Below are 22,238 nucleotides of genomic sequence, written 5' to 3'. Positions count from 1 at the left end.
GCCTTACCACACCCATTGCTACAGGACAGCAGCCTGTTTGGCAGTAATTACTGGTAATTGTGTCGGCTGCACTAGAGGGATCTTGAGATAGGTGAGGCCGGAGAAACCCAGTGACTCATCAGAAACAGGGTGAAGTACTGAAAGGATTTCAAAAGAACCATTAACAGGCTTTCAGAAGTGAAGACAAATGATGACTGAGTCTGTTGAGTTTGACAACAGGTCACTTTTAAGAAAATCAGGGGCGCCTGGAGGCATACTCAGCTGCCTTCTGCTCAGGTCTTGATTGTGTGGTCCTGAGATTGAGCTCCCCGCTCGGTGCGGAGCCTGCTTTTCCCTCTCCCTCTGCCCCTGCTCCCTGCCTGGTTGTTTGTTTTGTTTTGTTTTCCTCTCTCTCTCTTTCAAATAAATAAGTAAAATCTTAAAAAAATTTTTTTTTAAATCAGCTTCAAAAAAAAAATCAGCTTCACTGAAATAGGGAGGAAGGGAAGAAGGTTAGTATCTGAGGCGGGTTTAAGAATGGGTGTATACTGGGGCGCCTGGGTGGCTCAGTGGATTAAGCCGCTGCCTTCGGCTCAGGTCATGATCTCAGGGTCCTGGGATCGAGTCCCGCATCGGGCTCTCTGCTCAGTGGGGAGCCTGCTTCCTCCTCTCTCTGTCTGCCTCTCTGCCTACTTGTGATCTCTCTCTGTCAAATAAATAAATAAAATCTTTAAAAAAAAAAAAAAAGAATGGGTGTATACTAAAAGGTTAATAAAATCAGAAGGGAAGAATTCAGGAATGAAAAGAAGTTGGAAGTTATTCTAACCCCAAATGTTAACAATATGTTCTGAAGGGAAGATGAAGTATGGGAAGGGAGCTTTAGGGAGAAACAACATCCAGAGGCTTTTATGTTTAAGGATGGGGAGATTCAAGTAGGTTTGTGGATTAAGAGGAAAGGACTAGAGGCATGGAGAGGTGGGGTGGAAATAATGGAGGAAATTCACCAAGCATTAGGACTGTCGGAAATACAGACAAGAGGGTTAAAATGGGTAAAAGAAAAGTGTCTTGGGGCGCCTGGGTGGCTCAGTGGGTTAAAGCCTCTGCCTTCAGCCCAGGCCACGATCTCAGAGTCCTGGGATCAAGCCCGGCATGGGCATCGGGCTCTCTGCTCAGCGGGGAGTCTGCTTCCTCCTCTCTCTCTGCCTGCCTCTCTGCCTACTTGTGACCTCTGTCTGGTAAACAAACAAATAAATAAATAAATAATCTTTTAAAAAAGGAAAGAAAGAAAAGAAAAGTGTCTTTTTCTGAAGAGAAGTATGCTAAGAGGGACAGTGCAGGGGAGTGTATTACCAGGATGGTACAATGGAGAGTGTTCAGAGAGAAAGGTTGGTAGGAGAGAGAGGTGGAGAGCTTGCAAAAACAGGGGTCTCGAATAGCTACCACTTGGAGTAGTACAGGAAGTGAGTTAGAGGGGAGTAGGGAGCCCCGTGAGGGAGGGTTTTCTTGGCCAAGGTTAGGTGCCTTTGATTTGAGTAATCCATTAGGCACAAATAAGAAAACCCAGCAACATCCATCATTGCAAGGGAGGAGTCAGCAAGACTGTTTCTGGGAGGTGTTTGGAGGGACCGGTGGAGTAGGAGGATCAAAGCATCACCTCTAGGGGGCAACAGTGAGGGTGAGATGGAAAGATTGGCCAGAAGTGTGGGAACCCCAGAGGGGCTAATAATGGCTGGAGAAAGTGGGGGAGTGAGGGGTCAAGTTGAGAGTAGAGCTGGTACAGAAAGGGGGAAGGAATGGGTGAAGGGGAGGCAGAAGGACACGGAGGGGAATTTCCAGAACTTCGAGGCTTTTTTCCAGAAGGGTTGACTTCTGGGAACTAATGACCAGGAAAACCCAGTTAGCCAAAAAGAACCATTCCAAGAATTAGGTTAAATAAACTTAAAATAAACTTACAGTCACTCTAATCTAGAAGGAGAAAAGATGAAGTCATGTCCTCTTCCTTGGTCCCCCCAATCAAGAAGTAAAAATAAACAAAGGCTGGAGAACTGTGCAAAAGAGCTGGAAAGAGGGGGACGTTGATTCCTTCCATTTGGTCTCCAGAGGCTTAAGAGTTAAGTAATCAGATTGGTTCCAAATGAACTTTAATTTTCTCTTGAGAAACAGGCCATGTTAATTCTTCGTTCTTCTTTCTTTGCCCTCAGAGGCATAGGATGAAGACTCTGCCTACATGATAGGAGGAGATTTTATGTGGGAGGCTATTGCTGAGGGAGACAAGCAGGGTGTATTAGTGCTCCGAACACCTGAGAAAAGGGACATGAACATCCCCATCAGGATGCCCTGTTTGTGCAACATACTTTTGAGGTTTCTCATCTCAACATACCTGAGGCTTCCCAAGGTTGGGGTGACCTTGTTTGGAACAGAGATGGAGCCTACCACCTGAGACAGTAGAGAGGCCATTCAGGGCTTCTGTCTTGTATGTTGCTGCTGGTGGAGAACCATTCCCAGAAGCATGGCTGAAGGGAGGCGGCTGCCCTGTGATGTTGCCTGAGCATGGAGCTCAGTCTTGGTAGTGCTGTGAGCCTCCTGACGAAGGGTGTGGGAGGAGGAAAAATGGGGGTGGGCAGCATGTGCCTTAAGGGCCACCTAGGGCATCTGGGTAATACTACTTAAGCTTCATTAATGAAACCTGAAGTCGAGGAAGTAGTTGACCTATGGTCTGAGACCTCTGACTGTGGATGGGTCCTCCTTGGAGTTGAGTGTTCATAAGAGAAGAAGCGGTCAGCTTAGACTGGCTGCAGCATTCCCAGAGATGGGATGTTGGGGCACATTATTCTATTTGCTGGGCCTCAGATTGGACATAGTAATAATACTTATCTCTTAGAATTATTGTACAATGGAAGGTCCTTGAAACGGGAATCACATCTTTTCTCTTCAGGTCACTGATAGAGTTCATTGGCATTGCTTAAAACACAAGGCCACTTCTGTGTTTGATATTAAAAATATTTATGACTCTGACCCTGTTTTCTGTGATATTTTGAGAATACCTCTCTCCTCCTTTCTAGTTACTTCTTTCTCTAGCCAGTCCAAGGTGTGCAGTGCTTACCCAGTTTAAAGGACTGGCTCTGGCTCCTACACTACACACTACAGACTACTGCAGAATAGGACACTCACTCTGGCGACAAACAAATCCAGAGGCTTCATTCACCACCCACTGGAAACCCAGCAGTCCCAAGGGAAGAGGTTTGGGAGAAGAGGCCCTCTTACCAAGTCACCCCAGATTCCTGCCCCAGGCTGAGATATTTCTTCTAGAGAGAATAGCATTGGCTGGCAAGAATGCTTTATGCCAAAATTGACCTTGTCCCCCTCTGCCCTAACCTATTAAAGTTCCTGAGAAACTTACATGTAGCCATTCCCTTCCATGGTATGCCTGGTGTGGCCGATAGTTTGGTCTAAGTTTTACCAATGGCACACTCTGCCCAAATTGACCTGCTCCTAAAATAATCATGGCATTCATATGGATCCCAGGTCATTAATATAGACCATTCCCTCTACTGCCTTGAGAGTTTCTTTTCAAGAAGGGTAGGGTGGGGAGAGGGGTATTGTCCTATGCTGTGGTCTTATCTCTATTAAGACCACCTTAATTAGTCAAAGATGCTCTAATAATCTTGAAAATCTCTTCCAAAGAGAGGGTATTAGGCACAGGATTCCTTCCTCCTAGGAAATCCTTTGGACCTTATACAGATCTTTCCTCTCTCCCACCTTCTAACCCAACATGTTGTAAGCACAAGTCGTCTTCAAGTAAGGAATGTCTAATTATATCTCCCTCCAGTATAATAAATCCTACTAACCTTACATCTACAAAATAAAAAGGACTGCTTAAATGGTCTCCTCAGACAATTGAATGTCTTTGTCACCAAAAAGAGAAGTAACTGGTAATTGCTAGGATAGCATCTCTCCTTAAAATCTTTATTGACTTGCAGTTTGCACAATTTATATTTTCTTAAATGTCCAAGGAGGAATGAATTTTTTTTTTTTTAAAGATTTTATTGACTTACTAGTTGGGTGAGGAGGAGCAGAGGAGCAGAGGAGCAGAGGGAGAGGGAGAAGCGGACTCCCTACTAAGCCGGAAGCCCAACACAGGACTCAGTCACAGGACCTCAGGGTTCATGACCTGAGCCAAAGGCAGATGCTTAACCAGCTGAGCCACCCAGGTGCCCCTGATGTAAGCTCTATACCTAATTCTTCATTCCCTTGAAGTCTTAGACAGGGATATGTGTCAACATGAGCTTTTAGCATTTCTTGGAATGCTTCTTCAATGTTCATGCTTACACAGTGACTTTCCCTATGTGGGTAAACAGAGAATACATGAGCAGTCCTTCATGAAAGTCAGTCCACAAAGTGATAAAAATGTGTCTAGTGTCATAACCAGGAAGTGAACTGGGGAATAATTTAGAAATCAAGGTGAAATAAGGGGGGGGGGGTTTGTAGTGTGGTTGAAAGAACCCAGTGGTCACCTCAGAAGATCTAGTCCTGGCTGTGATGCTGACAGACTGCAGAGTCCCATTCCCTTATATCTAAGCAGAGTTAGTTGAATTAAATGATACCCAATATTCCCATCAGCTTTCATATTTCTAAGGTAATCTCCGTGAGGGGAGGGTCACGGAGAGTATATAGGAAGTGGGTGTATAGGAAGTGTTTCTGAAGGAGGCAATGCCATCTGGCCAGAGACCATGAGAAACACACCTAAAGTTGAATGAGTTGGGTTGACTGCTGTAAGGGGGAACACACACCATGGGACCATGGGCCATCTCAGAAAGAGGGTGCTAGAAAGGTATAGGATTTAGATTTGTGTTAGGTGATACAGGGAAGGATTTAAGGAAGTGGGAATTTGTTCTAGATTAGATGCTATCAGGAAGCTGAAGTCCTGCTGTGATTGGGTGTCTTATCACTCTTATCTGACAGGAACTAGATTAGAGAGGCAGACTAGAAAGGTTAATGCTGTAATACGTAAAGAAGCATAGTTATTCACAGTAGCCGAATTGGAGGGATGTTGGTCATTTTTATGGCTGGACAATGTTCATGTTTTTGTTTGTGTTCAGATATAAGATCTCAGAGTGATCTTGTTTTTGTCACGATTCATCATAGTCATAGAACAGTCTTGTTTGATGTTGAAGTTTTGTGAAATTGTTATGTTCAACAGGAGAATGCCAGGGCCTAGCTAGGAGTGCCAGGCTAGCTCCAGGTGTCAGGGACTGCTTTTCTCTTTCTCACGGGTAAACTTGCCAGCAAATAATTAGGAAATCATGTTATTCAGTGTGGATATGTGCATAGTAGTTGCCTTCTTTTCCAAGAGTTCGAGTGAAGCATACTTGGTTCCCTGTTACAAAATACAGTTAAGATGGGCAAACTTTTAAGTGTTAGAAAACTGAAAGAGTTAGAGTTGTATACTCATCAACCTCTCTGGAATGATTAATTTTCTTCTAAGTTAATTTTTAATGGGAAATTTTATACTACATGGTGAAAATACTTCAAAGATTCAAGGAAGGCAACAATGATATTGTTAGGATAGGAAGACAAACAGTGATGTCTTTCCTAAAAAGGGCAACATGGGTTTTATATAGCAAAGTTGTAACCGAATTTCTCCTCTGAGGACACAGTCCCACTTCTGGGAATATATCTTACAACTATACCTGTACATGTGTGAAGTGACTCGCATACAAAGTTACTTGTCACAGCCTAGTTCATAACAGCACAGTCTTGGAAACAACCCAAGTATCCATCTATAGAAATGATTATGTAAGCTCTGGTAAATCCACAGAGTAAAGTACTGGGTAGCTATAAAAGAAAGAATGAGGAAACCATTTATGTACTGACATGGAATGATATCTAGGATATATTGTTAAATGAAGAAAACAAGATAGAGAATAGTACTGTCTTTTGTAGAAATGGAAAACAAAAAGAATATATATATTTACTTATATCTATATAATACTACAAAAATATATAGGAAATGAATAAAGTCATCTATAAGGGAAAAGGATGGGCACAGGATGTGGTGGACAGAGATGTCAGTGAGAGGAAACTTCTCATTATTTGCTTCTTAAAATATAATTTTGATGTTTGAATCATAAAAGTTTTCTACTCCAAAAAAATAAAGTAACTTAAAGATATAGATGATATAAAATATGTCATTCTTCCATTCCCCAAAGGTAAGCATTCTGATCGCCTTCATATGTAACATTTCAGAAGAGTCCATTGCACTAGTCAGGGATCTCCAGAGAAACAGAACTGAAAGGATATGTATATATAAATATACACAGATTCATTTTAAGAAATTTGGCTTACATGGTTGTGAGAGTTTACCAGTCTGCAGTCCGTCAGGGAGGCTGGCAGGCTAGAGACCCAGGGAGAATTTGATAAAGTAATCTCAGGTCTGAAGGCTCCCTAGAGACAGAATTCCTTCTTGCACAGAAGACCTCAGTCTTTTTCTCGTAAGGCCTTCAACTGATTACACAAGACCCATCCCCATTATGGAGAGTAATCTGCTTTACTGAAAGTCTGCTGATTTAAATGGTAATCATCTTGGGAAAAAAACACCTTCCCGGCAACATGTAGACTAGGGTTTGACTAAAATATGGCTATGTTGTTGTCAAATAAAGTTTACCATCACACCCATGTACAATTATATCTATATTTGTTGTGGTTTTTTTTTTAATAGAAATGGCAGCATATCATACACACTGATACATACCTTATCTTGGATGCCAGCTCTCCATGTTTTGAAGGAGTAGGAGTAATCTCCAAGGAAATAAATACATGTCTCAAGTATATGAAAATTGATAATCCTGTATTATGAAAGATATGATTTATATAAAAGGGAAACAGGGACCTTGAAAGACATTTGATAGTCATTCATGTTTACATTCTCTTAAAGTTTCCACAAACTGACAAGGAAAACACTGACCCCACAGTCACAAAGAGCCAGTTCATGAAAGAAAGGCTGCAGCAGGAAGAAAACATGTGAAAATTGTTCAGCACACAAACACTCAAAGAAATGCAGCTTCAATTTTTATTAAACTCTTTTTTTGAAAAAAGCGTAAGCAAGAGTGTTAAGAAACTCTAATGCAGACTGCAGGGCTGGTGTCAGAGTGAACGAAAGTCTTTCAAAAGCAGCCCGGGAGGATGAATCACAAGCTATAAAATCATGCCCTTTGGCCCAGTGATCCCTTTTCTGGGAACTAATCTCAAGGAAGTAATTCAAAAGATGGTGAAAGGCGTAGACCCAGAGGTTGATCACTGTAACATTTGTACACTTGAAGGAATGGGAACAAGCTAAATATCCTGAGGACACGGGAATCCGGGCTCTTCATGATTTATTACTTCCATGAAATTAGCCATTAAGAATCAGTACAAAGATGGCAACATAGCAGATGTGCATAATTTAATGTTACATATCACAATTATATCTTGCCCTGATGACAGTGAAAAGGAAATTATATATATATATGAACAAGGACAGATCAAAATATAAAAACCTAGAAACCGTTTGATCCATTGGGATTTCAGATGTATTCTTCACAGTTCTAAAGATTGGGAGGTCCAAGATCAAGATGCTGGATTTGTCTAGCAAAGACCCACTGCCTTGTTGATAGGTGACTGTCCTTTCACAGTGTCACATGGTGAAAAGGGATTCTTTTATTATTATTGGGCACTCATTATTTATATTTATATTATTGGGCACTCATCCCAATAACAAGGGTTCATGACCTAAGCACTTCCCAAAGGTCCTTTATTGAAATACCATCACATTTGGGGTTAGGTTTCAACATATGAATTTGGGGGGGATACAAACATTGAAGGTATAGCAACACTGTTATAAACTGTTTACGTAACTATAATATTTTAAGATGAACAATAATCTCTGCTTGGAAATTAACCATCTATTGATTAAGTCTGGAGTGATGCTACAGTACCTTCAGATGTTAAGTATGTATGAGAGAACAGAGAAATTAGGAAGCTGACCACATTCCCATGTCAATAAAATTAGGTCTCTTTCTAATATTAAAACAACTAGTATTACTTTGTAGTTATAAAAGGTATTCTGTTGAAATTGTAATAGTGCTTCAACCACATAAAAACCCATTGAAGTATTGTTTATCTTGTCCAGCTAAAGGATCAGATCAGTTTTTTCCCCCATTGAATACAAATGCCCAATAAATAAAGACCAAACGAGGAGTAAATATTTGGTGTAAATGCTTCATTGTGTTTTTTCAGTTTCATGTCCCATCTCATGATCTTTCCCTCAGATTGAAAGACAGGTTCTCAGTGTCTGTGGACCTCTGCTTTCACTTTTTGACTTATTTTCCAAATTTAGAATACATTGGTAGAGACGATCTTCCCAGTGGGACCTTTCCCAGTTAGTACAATGGATTTGCCAAGGAGGGAAGAGACGGTTGTTAAGTGCTCAAGTCCCTGCTTGTGCCTGCCAGGAAAGTGAATTTGGTGTTGACTTCTATGACAAACATGTTTTTCAGGGTGGATCACTTGTACACGTTCTTTGTTCAGTGGTCTCCTGACGTCTATGGGAAAGATGCCAAAGAGCAAGGCTTCGTGGTGGTGGAAAAGGAAGAACTGAACATGATTGACAACTTCTTCAGTGAGCCAACCACCAAGAGCTGGGAGGTGAGCACTCAGGAGGAGCTGAACCGTCATGGTCCTTAAGCTACAGTATGTAATTGAAGTTTTCTTGGGTCTAGACACCAAGAACTTCTTGGCTGGCAAGAAGTTAGGTTTCTTGTGCACTTTGGAAGTGATCAGGGGAAAAGCTTTATTCCTCTGTTTGAGCTAGTTTTATGTGTCAGATAAATGCCACACTGCTGGGTCATTTCGCTTTTCCTTTTAAACACTACTGATGGCTCCCCTTTATGAACAGGATGAAGTTCAAGCTCCTTCATGTCGCCTGGAAAGCCCTTCATAATTTTTTTGAGCATTTACCAAGCTCTTCCCATATCAGGGGCACAATGGATGAGATAAGCAGAATTTACTATAGATGAATCCTTAGAGTATAATGAGATAACTGCCATTGTAGGTGAAATGCCAAGTGCTACAGGAGCATGGAGCCAGGCCCCTGAATAGAGCCGGGGGATCAGGGAGAGCCGCCCAGGAGGAGTGATTAGAAACGAAGATCAGAAGGAGGGGTTTGGGCAGTTGGGGTGGCATGGGACATGGGACACGGTCTGGCCAGAGAGGAAAGTCTGTGCAGAGGACTGACCCAGGGGAGAAACAGAGCATGTAGCACATTTAATAAACTAGGAGAAGGTCAGTGTGGCTGGACCGTAGGGTACAAAGCTAAAGGAGGGGCGAGAAACGAAGCAGGGAAGGGAAGCCAGCAGAGGTTCATCACAAAGGACCTATGAACCCTGTGCATATTCCTAAAGGTAATGGAAGGCATTGAACCCTTTTGACTCTGGAGAATTATACACGCATATGCATCTCAGACAGCTCTTTCTTGATGGCAGATGTTCAAGGATTGGAGTTGGACAACACTTGAGTCTCGAAGACCCATTAGGAGGCTCTTTTCAGTCGTCATTGTTGAGAGCTAATGGTTGCTGAGAGAGTGGCAGTGGGGATGGAGAAAATTGAGTGCTTTTGAAAGATAATTAGAAGGTGGAGTATACAGGATTTTGTGAGTAATTATTATATGTGGAAACTAAGGAAGACGTCAAGATTGATCTCTTGGTTTTCAGAGTGGAAACTGGAGGGTAGTGGTACCTGCCCTTCACTGAGACAGGAGCATAGCAAGAGTCTTAGATTTAGTAGAAAATGCTCTGCATTCTGGGTTTAATCTAAATTTGAGGTGTCTGGAATTTCCAAGAGACAGCTGAAAATAAAACTTAGGAGAAAGATCTGAAAATACACTTTTGGAAATCCTTAGCAAAGTTGAAGTTATGAGTATAGATGAGGTCATCATAGGAAGAGTATATACAGTAGGTAGGGAATGGGGTTCAGAGCAGAACCATTAAGGACACCTGCATTTAAGGGGCCAAAGGCAGTAAAGACCACAAAGGTGACTGAGAAGGAAAAGCCAGGAAGGAGGTAAAACATACGGAGAGTCATGTCTTAGAAGCCAAGGGAAGAGAATGTTTCAAGAGGAGGGTAACAGTCAGAATGACTTATGTTACAGAGGAGTCAGACGCTAGGAGCTGAGGTATGTTTCCTGGGTTTATTTTTTATTTTTTTATTTTTTTATTTGACAGAGATCACAAGTAGGCTGAGAAGCAGGCAGAGAGAGAGAGAGGAGGAAGCAGGCTCCGTGCTGAGCAGAGAGCCCGACACGGGGCTCGATCCCAGGACCCTGGGATCATGACCTGAGCCGAAGGCAGAGGCTTTAACCCACTGAGCCACCCAGGCGCCCTGTTTTCTGGGTTTAAAACTGAGGTGGTGGGTGCCTGGGTGGCTCAGAGGGTTGAGCCTCTGCCTTTGGCTCAGGTCATAATCTCGGGGTCCTGGGATCGAGCCCCGCATCGGGCTCTCTGCTTGGCAGGGAGCCCGCTTTCCCCTCTCTCTCTCTCTCTCTCTCTCTGCCTGCCTCTCTGCCTACTTGTGATCTCTCTCTCTGTCAAATAAATAAATAAATACATGCATCTTTTTTTCAAAAACAAAAATAAAAACTGAGGTAGTAGTTGGTGACTTTGACAAAAGCATTTTCATTAAAGTGGTAAGTTTAAAATTTAGATTCCAGTGGTTCAAAGAATGAGTGGGAGATACGTAAGTAGAACTAATAGAGGTGGGAAACAACTCACATTTGGTTTTGTAGAAATGAGATGATAAGCAGGAAGAAGTGAGGTGGAGAATGTTTTCCCGCTCCTGAGAGAGACTTTAACCTTTTGGATGAGGTCAGTGGGAACGCCAAAGTCAAAGTTACAGAAGATACGGACAGGAGGAAGGGAATGATCAGGAGAGCAGATCTCTGAGAATCGGCGGAAATGTGGGGGTAGGGATAGGATTGGTCTTAGGTGGGTGTGGGTTGTAGAAAAGGATAGAGTGTATACCAAAAAATGCAGCTTCAGTGGTGGTAAATCGTGGCATTTTTCAAATAATGGTTTCTTTGAGGTGAAGGAGGGGTTAGAGGAATATGGAGAAGGTATGAAGCAGCAGTTACAGACACTAGGAAAAATGCTAACAGAAGACTATCATGGGGCGGCTGTCTGCTTTTAAGGGCACTGGACTTTCCTCGTGGCCCCAGGCTGCAGTGAGCAGTGATATTCTCCAGCACTCCCATCCTGGTTTTACATTCGAGTGGGCAGTGGGATCCTTCCAAGGCCAGAACCTTGCCAGTTTGGGATGAGCAAGGGTGATAAACCTTCCCCTTGGGTCTGATCCTTTCTGGAACGCTGGGTCCTTTTATATGTGTGCTAGGACTGACACTTCTTTTTTGTCACTCCCTCGTGGCCTGAATGTGCGGCAGGCACACACACAGCTGCCTGCGGCAAACTCCTACCCTCCCTCAAGGACCCTTCAAGTGACTCCTTTGTCACTACTGTGGTGCTCTCAGTCCGTCCCCTGTCCTGTCCTCCCACGGCTCGTCCTTCAGAGCTGTCTGGTGGACCGCACACCAGTTTACTTATTTCCATGTCTCCCGCAGTTCACAAAGCTTCTTGCTTGAAACCCTTTTTGGGGATGCCTGGGTGGCTCAGTTGGTTGGACGACTGCCTTCGGCTCAGGTCATGATCCTGGAGTCCCGGGATCGAGTCCCGCATCGGACTCCCAGCTCCATGGGGAGTCTGCTTCTCTCTCTGACCTTCTCCTCATTCATGCTCTCTCTCACTGTCTCTCTCTCAAGTAAATAAATAAAATCTTTAAAAAAAAAAAAAAAGAAACCCTTTTTGAAGATATTTAAGCCTATCGGCTCTTCCTCCCTTGGCTTTATCTATCAATTTAGGGTGTTTTTTTTCCAGTTTTTGTTCCTGTCTCTGGCCAGTGTTTCCCAGTCAGTTTGCTGGTTCCTTTTCTCATGCTGTTCCCTAGGAGTTTGTCCTTGACCACCTTGTCATCTGTTACATCTTTCTTGGCTGAGCTCAACTCTTGTGGCTTGGTGCTGCTGACCCCCGCATCTGCCCCCGCCACATACTTCTTTCCCCCGACCGGCTCCATTAGAGCTCATAGCTGCCCCACAGGCCCTGGTGGAAGAGGTGATGTGGTACACGGATTCTGGCCAAGGCACCCAGGAATATCAAGTCCTGTCCTCACCTCATCTGCTCTGTTCAAGAGGCCCCCATAAGGTATGTGCACAGATGAAGCAAAGCCAGGAAGTGTGCATTTTCTTATTGAGATGGTGGTTTCTCGCTCTAGTATGGAGGCCCAGAGGGAAGGTGTAGATTGCATTAGGGACTGAATCCTCGCCTGATGAAGGCCTGAATATCTTGAGCCAAAGCAGCCGTCTTTAAGGGCTATTCTGCCTCTCTGCTCTAATCCCATCCTTGAATCTCAGCTCTTGGCAACCCCAGTGGGAGGAGAGGCCACACTTACCAGCACCAGAGGAAAAGGAGCTACAGAGGTATGCAGGGAGAGAAAGTTCTGCTAGATGACCTGATGTGGGCCAGGCCTTCTCGGGCTGAGCCACTGAAAAGGAAAGGGAGGGCAGATTCTTTTCTTTTCTTTTCTTTTTTAAGATTTTATTTATTTATTTGACAGAGAGAGATGACAAGCAGGCAGAGAGGCAGGCACAGAGAGAAGAGGAAGCAGGCTCCCTGCCGAGCAGAGAGCCCGACGCGGGACTCGATCCCAGGACTCTGAGATCATGACCTGAGCCGAAGGCAGTGGCTTAACCCACTGAGCCACCCAGGCGTCCCGGCAGATTCTTTTCTAGAGAATACTGTCTACATCTGTAGTGGAAGAGGAGGAAGAAAGGAAGGGATAGAGAAGGAGGAAGAAATTCATTGGCCTATTTTAAGCTCCTTGTGCTTGCGCTGACAACTGGAGAAACAGGTGGCTGGACTGGTCAGGCCACCTTATCTCTGTTTGCTTGCCATATGACAGAGTCCAAAAGTGCAGTGAGTAGAAGCATGCTGGCCACGATCCCTCCATGCAGGAGCAAGCTCTGCACACTAGCTTTACCGTAAAGCCAAGCCACTGTGAGGGCACCGCTCCTCCTCTGTGGGTGGGGAAGAGGCACCTTCATTCCCCCAGAAGCTGGCAGGTGTCTGATCCTCAGCATGTCCAAAACAAAGACTCTTGCCCACAGACTTGCCTCTTCTCACATATTCCCATATTAATTAGTGGTGTCCCAAGCTAGAAAACTTGCTACCATCCTGGATTCTTTTCCTTCATTATCTAGTCAGAGTCTTACTGTGATTCTCCATGGTGCAGGACCTCTACTTCCCTCCACCAAACATGCCTCAGTCAGCCCGTCTGCACCCTTCACTTGGACTTCCAAGGGCACCTCTAATCCCAGCCCAACCACCAGCCTATTCTTCTGTACAGAGTTTCTTTAAATAAGCTTTATTTCCTAATTTTATATAAGTAACACCTGCTTATTGTGGAAAAATTTAGAAACTACAGAAAAGCACAATGCAGAACATTTAAAAATAATGTGACCACACTTAACACTTTTGTGCATTTTATTCAATTCCTTTTTTCTCCCTCACTTATTTTAGGATGTTATCTAGGGGGTGAGGGGTAGGGAGTCTTGCTTTTTATTTTTGTAAAAGGCATTCATACTGGGGCGCCTGGGTGGCTCAGTGAGTTAAAGCCTATGCCTTCAGCTCAGGTCATGGTCCCAGGGTCCTGGGATCGAGCCCTGCATCAGGCTCCCTGCTTAGTGGGGAGTCTGCTTCTCCCTCTGCCTCTTCTCTCTGTCTCTCATGAATAAATAAGTGAATAAATAAATAAATAAAATCTTTTTTTAGAAAAGGCTCTTATACATGTTCTGTGCTATTTTGCTTGCTGAAATAACGCCTGTGAACATATACTCCCATGCTTATGACACTCCGTGCCTCCCCATCGCCTAGAGCCGTCACACCCACTGGCCAATCATCAGAATCACCACTTGGTGAATTTTTTTTTTTTTTAACTGAAACCTACACCTTTACCACTAAAGATGTTAGTTAATTCAGTAGGTCTGAGTGAGGAGTATCAGAATCTGTGTTTGTTTTTTTTTTTTTTTTTTTTTTTTTTTTAAAGATTTTATTTATTTATCAGAGAGACAGGGGGGGAGAGAGAGAGCACAGGCAGACAAAATGGCAGGCAGAGGCAGAGGGAGAAGCAGGCTCCCTGCTGAGCAAGGAGCCCGATGTGGGACTCGATCCCAGGACGCTGGGATCATGACCTGAGCCGAAGGCAGCTGCTTAACCAACTGAGCCACCCAGGCGTCCCAGAATCTGTGTTTTTAAAAGCTCCTTTTTTAAAAACAAAATCTGTGTTTTTAAAAGCATCCAAAAAGATGATTTTGAAGAATAGCCAGGTATTAGGAAAAGTGGCCTCTAGAATAAGTTCTAAGCTGCTTCTTCTTCTTTTTTTTTTTTTTTTTAAGATTTTATTTATTTATTTGACAGAGAGAAATCACAAGTAGATGGAGAGGCAGACAGAGAGAGACAGAGGGAAGCAGGCTCCCCGCTGAGCAGAGAGCCCGATGCGGGACTCGATCCCAGCACCCTGAGATCATGACCTGAGCCGAAGGCAGCAGCTTAAACCACTGAGCCACCCTGGCACCCCAAGTTCTAAGCTTCTTAATGGCATTACTGTTCTTTATTTTCGCCACTTCTGTGCTTCCCCAGCTTCATCTCAACTTCTCTTGCTTTCTATTCACAAGCCAAGTGAACCATAAGAACACAGCTCAGTTTTCTTCCTGTACTCTCCACCTGGACATCTCCCCACACCCTACCCTATGCTCTCAAACCCAAGCCCCATCACCTCTGTGTGAATTAGCTATCTCCAGACTCTCTGGGTGGCCCCTCCCACCTTTGAGTTGCTACTATTAGCATTTGTATTACATGGAATGGCATTCATTTATTTATAAATATGTCTCAGACACTTGGGGGGTGCAGTTTGTTGAGCATCAGACTCTTGGTTTTTCAGCTCAGGTCGTGATCTTGGGGTTGTGACATTGAGCCCCGTGCGCAGCAAGGAGTCTGATTCGGGTTTTCTCCCTCTTTCTCTGCTCCTCCCAATCATGTTCTCTAAGATAAATCTTAAAAAAAAAAAAAAAAAAAAGACCTCTCTGCTGTCTCCTCACCCACTTGAAACTGAGGACTGCTTTGTGTCCCCAGGTCTGGCAAATTAGCTGGCACATGGCATCATAGAGAAGGCAGCCGGTAAATGCTATCTGTTGCAAAGGGTCGGTGCTGAGGAGAGAATGCTCACAGGCACAAAATCCAAGTGATTCTGCCCTAGGTTGTGTCGTGGTTCTTGCACTGAACATAAGTTCTAGTTCACCTGGGTCTGTTCACTGAGTATCTGGCAGAGTTCTCATTAGAACAGACCCTTGGGATGAGCTATGTCACAGCCCCTGACCCCCTCAGCAGTACCAAAGACCATTTTGATGTGGAAGAGTCACAGAAAGATCGCTAAAAATCAATCCAATGGTAATCCGCATTTTTTTCCCAACCCCCTATGCCATCGAATCCAGAAAGCAGAGCAGGGCTGATCGTGCTTATTAGTCACTAAGGGTAAATGTTCCTTTGCCAGCTCTTTTGAAAAACTGAACCTAAAGTAACATTTTTTTCAGCCTCATATAAACCAGATGTTCTCCCATTCTTTTAAGTTCCTCATATCTAACAAACATGATATGGTATTGAAGTGAAATACCATTGGCCTAAGTATAATGAAACTACCTCAGGTCAAGGCTCCTTTTATCCTTCCTTCAAGATTCAAACCTGTTGCTGGCAACATCCATAAAGTTTTAAAATGGAAATTTAGCTTTAGAGAAGGTGCTGGAAAAAACTCCAAAAAGGCAGGGCTTGAAGAGCTAGAGCTTAGCCAGAGGACTATAAGGAAGAAAAATATAAGAAGACAAAGAAAAACAAACAAACAAACCAATGGAGTTTTGTTTCAGTTAGGAAACTTACCCGTTTCAAAGGTGAAAGTGTCATTTTACTGCCTCACAGCTATGCCTGACAGGAAGTGTGTGTTTGCTCTAAATCCTAATTTGGGTGTGTTCCTGCAGAAATGCTGAACCCTCTCCTGAGGGAAACAGAAACTCAATTATGCAGGAAGCTAGAAGCAGCACAAACCATTGTAGCTCCTCGTGGCCGGCAGCAACAGTGGTGGGGCAGCCAGGAAAACGCTGCTTCTATCTCATTAGCAAGCAGACGGTTCTCCCCCACTCAGGATGAGAATCCGAAGGTTGCCCTTGGACGTTCAGATTTTCTATTGTGCCAGACCTGACCAAGAGCCTTTTGTGAAGGTATGTGGGAGTCCTTGAGAGCTAATGAGGTGCTGGTGATTCCTCCAAGATCCGCCACTGGGTATGTTTCCAAATGCCTCCTAATTAGAAAGGATGTGCTGACATTTCAACGGAAGCAGGTATTTTATTTGTTTTGGGAGATGGATATGATGTGGCTTGTCCCTCCTCCTTGGAGTAAAAAATCCACATTTTAGTTTTTTCATTCAGCCCTGTTTGTACCTCTGTTAAATGTAGAGTTCACTATAAAAATATGTGCTTTATTTAATACACTTAAAATCCTATGACTGTGACTCTTTGACAGGGTTTTAGGTAAAGCCCCATGAGAAGATAATAAAATATATTAGTTACTTTCCTTACCTGTAAATCTGGGTGGCAGGTACTTTATATCTGTCACTGTACATATTGCAAATTGAGTGGCATGTTACCTGGCAACTTTGATTAGATGTACATAAATGCCTTTTCTCTATAATGCAAAAGTCCACTGACGCTAGTACCCAGGTATTTTGATGAATTAGTCACTATATCATTTAGTGACTTCTCCAGATGTTAAGGGGGACAAAGAATAGATTTTTAAGTTGAAATTGACTTTGTTCATTCATAAGCATAGTTACAATGAAATAATAAATGTGTACAAAATCAAGTTTCTCAGTTTTGAAGGAAAGGTTATTTTGATAGTTTCTGAATTGTACATAAAGAAATGTAACCTAATTGTAACTTAGCCTAAAGCTTTGTGTTTCTTTGTATTGCTGCTTCTGGTGGATGTTACCATTTGTTATTTCTATCAGGGTTTGTGGCTTTGTGCCATAGCCTTGAGAGAAAACAGGAGTCTTGATTTTAAAAAACTATCCTTATCTCTCAATTTCCCTATCTATAAAAGATTACAGAATGATTGCTATTAGCTCCTTAACAATTCAAACTTAGATGCAGGCTAAAAGAGAGTAATTTAGGGCTTTTCAGGGGTCTAGGTCACCTGTGGAATCAGGCATAATAATTCACACTCCATGAGCACTCAGCAGTGGTAGTAAAAGTGGAAAAACCTGTGACTTGAATTTGTACGCACTTAGTGTCTCCGCTACACTGTGTTAAATTCTGCATTTGCTCAGAAATTGTAGCTGAAATTAGCCCTTTTCCAAAAGTCCCGGTTCAGTTTATGTCCTACTGCTAAAACTCCACCCGTTACAAGCACTTATGTGCTTGAGGTCATTTTTAGCAGGTGAAGGAAAAGCAGCTATATCAGGTCTGGGGGTTTCTCTGCATTTCAGATCATCACCGTTGAGGAGGCCAAGCGCAGGAAGAGCACTTGCGGTTACTATGAGGATGATGAGGAGGCCGCTCTGCCGGTCCTGCAGCCCCACAGCGCACTCCTGGAGAACATGCACATCGAGCAGGTGGGCTCTCCCAGGGGACTCAGGACCCGGGGTGGGGCGGGGTGGGGGGTGTTCCTAGGCCTTAAAGAAGCATTTCCCATCCCTGCCTGCACTTGCTCTTCTCATGGTGTGGGGGGGGGGAGAACACCAGCAGCCTAACCAATACCAGCATCTGAGAGGTTACATTAGCTCTCCCTGTCACCTCTTCGGGAGTTTGGGGACTTGGCCAGAAACTGTATCCATCTTCTAAGTCCGAATGAAAACCCATTCTTGTCTTCAATACCAATTTTTAAATTATCCTACTGTAGTACTAATGCATATCCCTAACACTTAAAAAAGGATTCAGATTTATCCTGGTGATTACTACAGAGTTCCAATAGTTTTAACTTACAGGGATCAATAAAGGTTATATAGCAAATACACTTTACTAGCTGTATGGAAACTACCAACCACTAGGAGTAATTTTCCTTTTTCTGTGATTTCCTTTGTTCACTTTATATTTTCTGAAAACCTGCAACTTTAGTTTTATGAAATACTGTAATGTGCTGTATTTGAACTGTAGTAAGGAATCTCTTGCATTTCTCCTGTTAGCTTAGAAACCTGAATTTCAGAGACCTTAAAGAATCAAGTTCAACTCCCTCAATTTGCAAATGAATCTGTGAAGGCTCAGGAAAGCCAAGAGATTTGACCAAGCAGCTACAGAAATGGGGTTCATGCTGATATTACAACTGATGTTAAGCATTCTGAAGACTTCAGTACTTCATAGCCTCCTTTGTTGGTATTTTTGAAGAGAGATGCATTATTGGTATTTATGGGAGCCAAGTTTAAGCTAAATGTTAACGTAAGTGAAAGATACAGCAAGGTGAATACAGACTACATTTGACTACTAGCACAAAACACCTGTGTTCTTTGCTCTCACTTCTGTGGGAAGCTGCACTGAGTTGTCGGTAGCAGCTCTGAGCTTATGAGCATTTAGAAAGAACAAATGGAGAACCATGAACTGTTTGGTGAAGGTCAGGTTGAAGTGTAAAAGGGAAAGCAGGTATCTAATTCCTATCAGGCTAGGTGCTGTATCTCCAGATGTATAGTTGCCTGGTGACCCCTCATTCAGTCCCTAAGAGGGACTGTATGCTCTGACTGGCATCCCTGCCAAGGTAGCAACATCAAGGAAGAGATTTTTCCCTTCTCTTTCCTGGGGTATAGTTACAAATATTTGTCAGATTAAAAAGGAGCAACATGTGAGTAAGGGTGATTTTGAGCTTGAGCCTCAGGTACTTGCTTAGTGGTACAAGCTTATTAGATTTGTGGACAGATTGTATATTTACATCTCCGTCTTTGGATTTGCAGCTGGCCCGACGCCTTCCAGCACGGGTACAGGGGTATCCGTGGAGACTCACATACAGCACATTAGAGCATGGGACCAGTTTGAAAACTCTCTATCGGAAGTCGGCATCCCTAGACAGTCCTGTCCTGTTGGTCATCAAAGATATGGATAATCAGGTGAGGCTTGTTCATCTCACAGAAAACATTTTGTGATGACGATGTTCAAACTTACACAATAGTAGAGAGGCCAGTGTAAGAACTTGCCATCATCCAGAGTTCATAGCTAGCAGGACTTTGCCACATACACTTCATAGGTCTTTGTTGGTTTTTCTTTGGTGAAGTTTTTTTTTTTTAAGATTTTATTTACTTATTTGACACAGAGGTCACAAGTAGGCAGAGAGAGAGCAAGAGAAGGGGGGGAGGCAGGCTCCCCACTGAGTAGGGAGCTTGATGCAGGACTCGATCCCAGGACCCCAAGGGCATGACCTGAGCCCAATGCAGAGGTTTAATCCACTGAGCCACCCAGGCGTCCCTTGCTGAAGTATTTTAAAGTAAATCCCAATTATTATGTCATCTTACCCCAATATACTTCCAGATGTATCTATAGAAAAAAATGGAGTGTATTTCCAAATACAGTTACATAAAGGAATTCTTTTTTCCTGTGCTCGCCGTATAGTAGGAAGCAATAATGATATTCTGCAACCTAAAGCTGGAAAAGCTGGACAGAAGTCAAGTCTGGATTGGCAGATAGTGCAGAAAAAAGTTCCCGTGCCATACCAGAACTCTTTACAGGTAGCTGAACTAGTGCCCACAAACCTTGCCTGCGTGCTTGCCCAGATGGAGAGCAAGTCAGGGCTGAAGTGTGTGGCACCTGAAGCACCCAACTGTTACAAGGGATATTCTGTACCATTGCTCCTCGCCCTTTCTCTTGGTCTTGGAGGCAGTGGTGAATTCTAGATATTAGCCCCATGCACCCAGACTAGTATTCTGTCAGCATAGATGTGAGTGGAATCTGGGCGGTTTTCTTTCATATACTACCCACTCAGGTTTTTGCTCCACAAAAGGAAGACATCTTTCAAGATTTAGTCATTTCAGTTTGGTCTCTGCTATAGCAAGAAGAATTTTCTTTACATTTTTAAGATGTAGATGTCATTCTTTTCTCTTTCTGGCATTGAAGCAGGTTTTGTTCAACAGCTTTTCACTTATTCATATGTTGAGAAAATGTATGAGTGCCTGTTGTATTTGGGGCACTATGAAGCATTGCTTGCTCTGAAGCTATACGATTGTGGGCATTTTAGGGAAGTTGATATTTGCGATCATAATTTGTCTTGGGAGAAATTAGCAGAGAGATGGGGGTACTGGAGGCACTGTCTTTCTCAACTCTGATCTTTCCTGTGACTTTATTGCTGTGTTATTATAGATAAAGAATTGTGAGGAGTAGTTTACCTATTATCATTGTTGTTATTACTTCTTGATTGATGACACTTTATTTAAACATTATCCAAGTGGGTACGGTCAGGTTAAAAATTTTTAAATAATAACAACAAAGGCTTAAAATGGAATTACATAGGGATTTAGTGAAATGTTAGAGTTGTTTTATATGAGCTATGGTTAGATGGTTTTATCACATACAAACCCTCATCATAAGTACAGATTAGTTCTACTAATTTACCAAAAGATACCAAGTTTGTTGGGGAATGTGTTGGCAGCACAGAGCAGGAATGCAGCACAATTTCACCTGCACCCAAGTGACCCCCCCAAGGCAAGAATGTGGCTTTGCTGTGTTTGAGAACAGGGTAGAATAACACCTGTAAATTTATCTGGGAACAAATTATGTAAAATTCTAATTTAAAAGCATTATGTATGTAGAACAGCACCAAAGGGAGCTCTGCAGAATCAATAGTCAGAGAAACAACCATAACTGGTAGAAACTATAAAAACAACAGTCACTTCAAGTCTCTAAGAAACTGCTGTGATATATCCTCAAAGAGTAGGTCCCAAGCACTTCTTACCCCCTACCCAAGACCTATGTTTCAGAGGCTAAATTCGCAGTAAGTATGGCTTGGAGGTGGAGGATTATTTTCTTCTACCCAACCTCTGTTTGTAGGGGATATGCTCTATCTTAGGCATGGTAGAATGAAGGAATATCAAAAGCCCTTGCCGAAGCTCTTAGAGCAGAAGTTCTATGACCAAGAGCTACTACCCCTGCCTGCCACCCTCCTCATAAAATAAAAGTGTTCCTCTGAGGGAAGCAGCCACTATCCAGCCCCTGGCTCCCCGCTCTAGGAGAAGAGGCAGATTGTAAGACTTAGAGCTCTGCTAACCTCCTCCCATGAACACACCACGTTACAACTGTACAACAGTGCTCTCTGAAAAGACCTGCAGACTAACAGAACAGATGTTGTATAACATAGGACGAGGCTGGGAGTGGGGTAGGGTGGGGACAAAAAAAAAAAAAAAAAAGCCACATCAAGATGGGTAGGAGGGGCAGAAAAGCAGTCTTGACAGGACTCCGCGCCATCCTCCTAGTGACCCACAAGAGGGAGAGAGATCACAAAACATGCACCTCCTCTCTGAGAAGTGAGGGGTCAAGTCCCACATTAGGCATACCAGCCCATGGGACCTGTACCAGAAAGGCAAGCTCCCAGAACAACGGTCTTTGAAAACAAAGGCTACTTTTGAAAACGAGGCTGATTTTTGGGAGAGCAAGAGGGCTGTAGGAAAGGGAAAATTGCATTGTTGAAGGGCTCACACACAGACTCACTTGCTCTGAGTCTCAACACAGAGGCAATAGCTTGAGAAGCACCTGGGCTGCACGTGAGGGAGATGTGTTGACTAGTTGACTAGTTTCAGAGAGTATACCTGAGAGCAGGGGTCTGGTTTTTGTTTTTTTTTACTGCAAACCTGGTGCTGATGGGTGCCATTTTTAGTGCACTCAATTTCCCTTGCTAGTACCACCAGCTCACTCCACATTCCCCTGTGGCTCCAACCCACCGGGCCAGCCATCTGTTCACCCAGCTTGGCCTCTGCCCCGCCATACCCGGCCCTCAGGCTGGCCCCAGCTCTGTGCTCATCCACCACAGCCTCTCCAGACGTAGCACACAGACTTTCCCCAGCCCTGCACTCATCGACTTGTCCACTGTGGCTCCCACCAGACCCCTTGCACA

General features: G+C 43.4%; 1 protein-coding gene across 12 annotated transcripts in view; it reads left to right on the top strand.

Annotated features, from left to right (window-relative positions):
• Positions 1–22,238, top strand: part of NCOA7 (nuclear receptor coactivator 7) — a 160,344-nt gene that overhangs the window by 132,195 nt on the left and 5,911 nt on the right. For 9 of the 12 annotated variants that reach the window (XM_059177639.1, XM_059177641.1, XM_059177644.1 and 6 more), the window contains 3 exons: positions 8,514–8,661; positions 17,644–17,769; positions 19,096–19,248. In XM_059177639.1, the coding sequence (XP_059033622.1) occupies positions 8,514–8,661; positions 17,644–17,769; positions 19,096–19,248 (427 nt within the window). Of the gene's footprint in view, positions 1–8,513; positions 8,707–16,150; positions 16,382–17,643; positions 17,770–18,339; positions 18,542–19,095; positions 19,249–22,238 lie in introns of those variants that run through there. The other 3 variants (XM_059177645.1, XM_059177650.1, XM_059177648.1) reach the window with 3 other exon arrangements.

The sequence above is a fragment of the Mustela lutreola genome, chromosome 6 (assembly GCF_030435805.1).
Source record: "Mustela lutreola isolate mMusLut2 chromosome 6, mMusLut2.pri, whole genome shotgun sequence".
In the NCBI taxonomy this organism is placed as follows: Eukaryota; Metazoa; Chordata; class Mammalia; order Carnivora; family Mustelidae; genus Mustela; species Mustela lutreola.
Note: the sequence above shows the minus strand (reverse complement) of the source record. Positions and strands in the feature narration are given on the sequence as shown.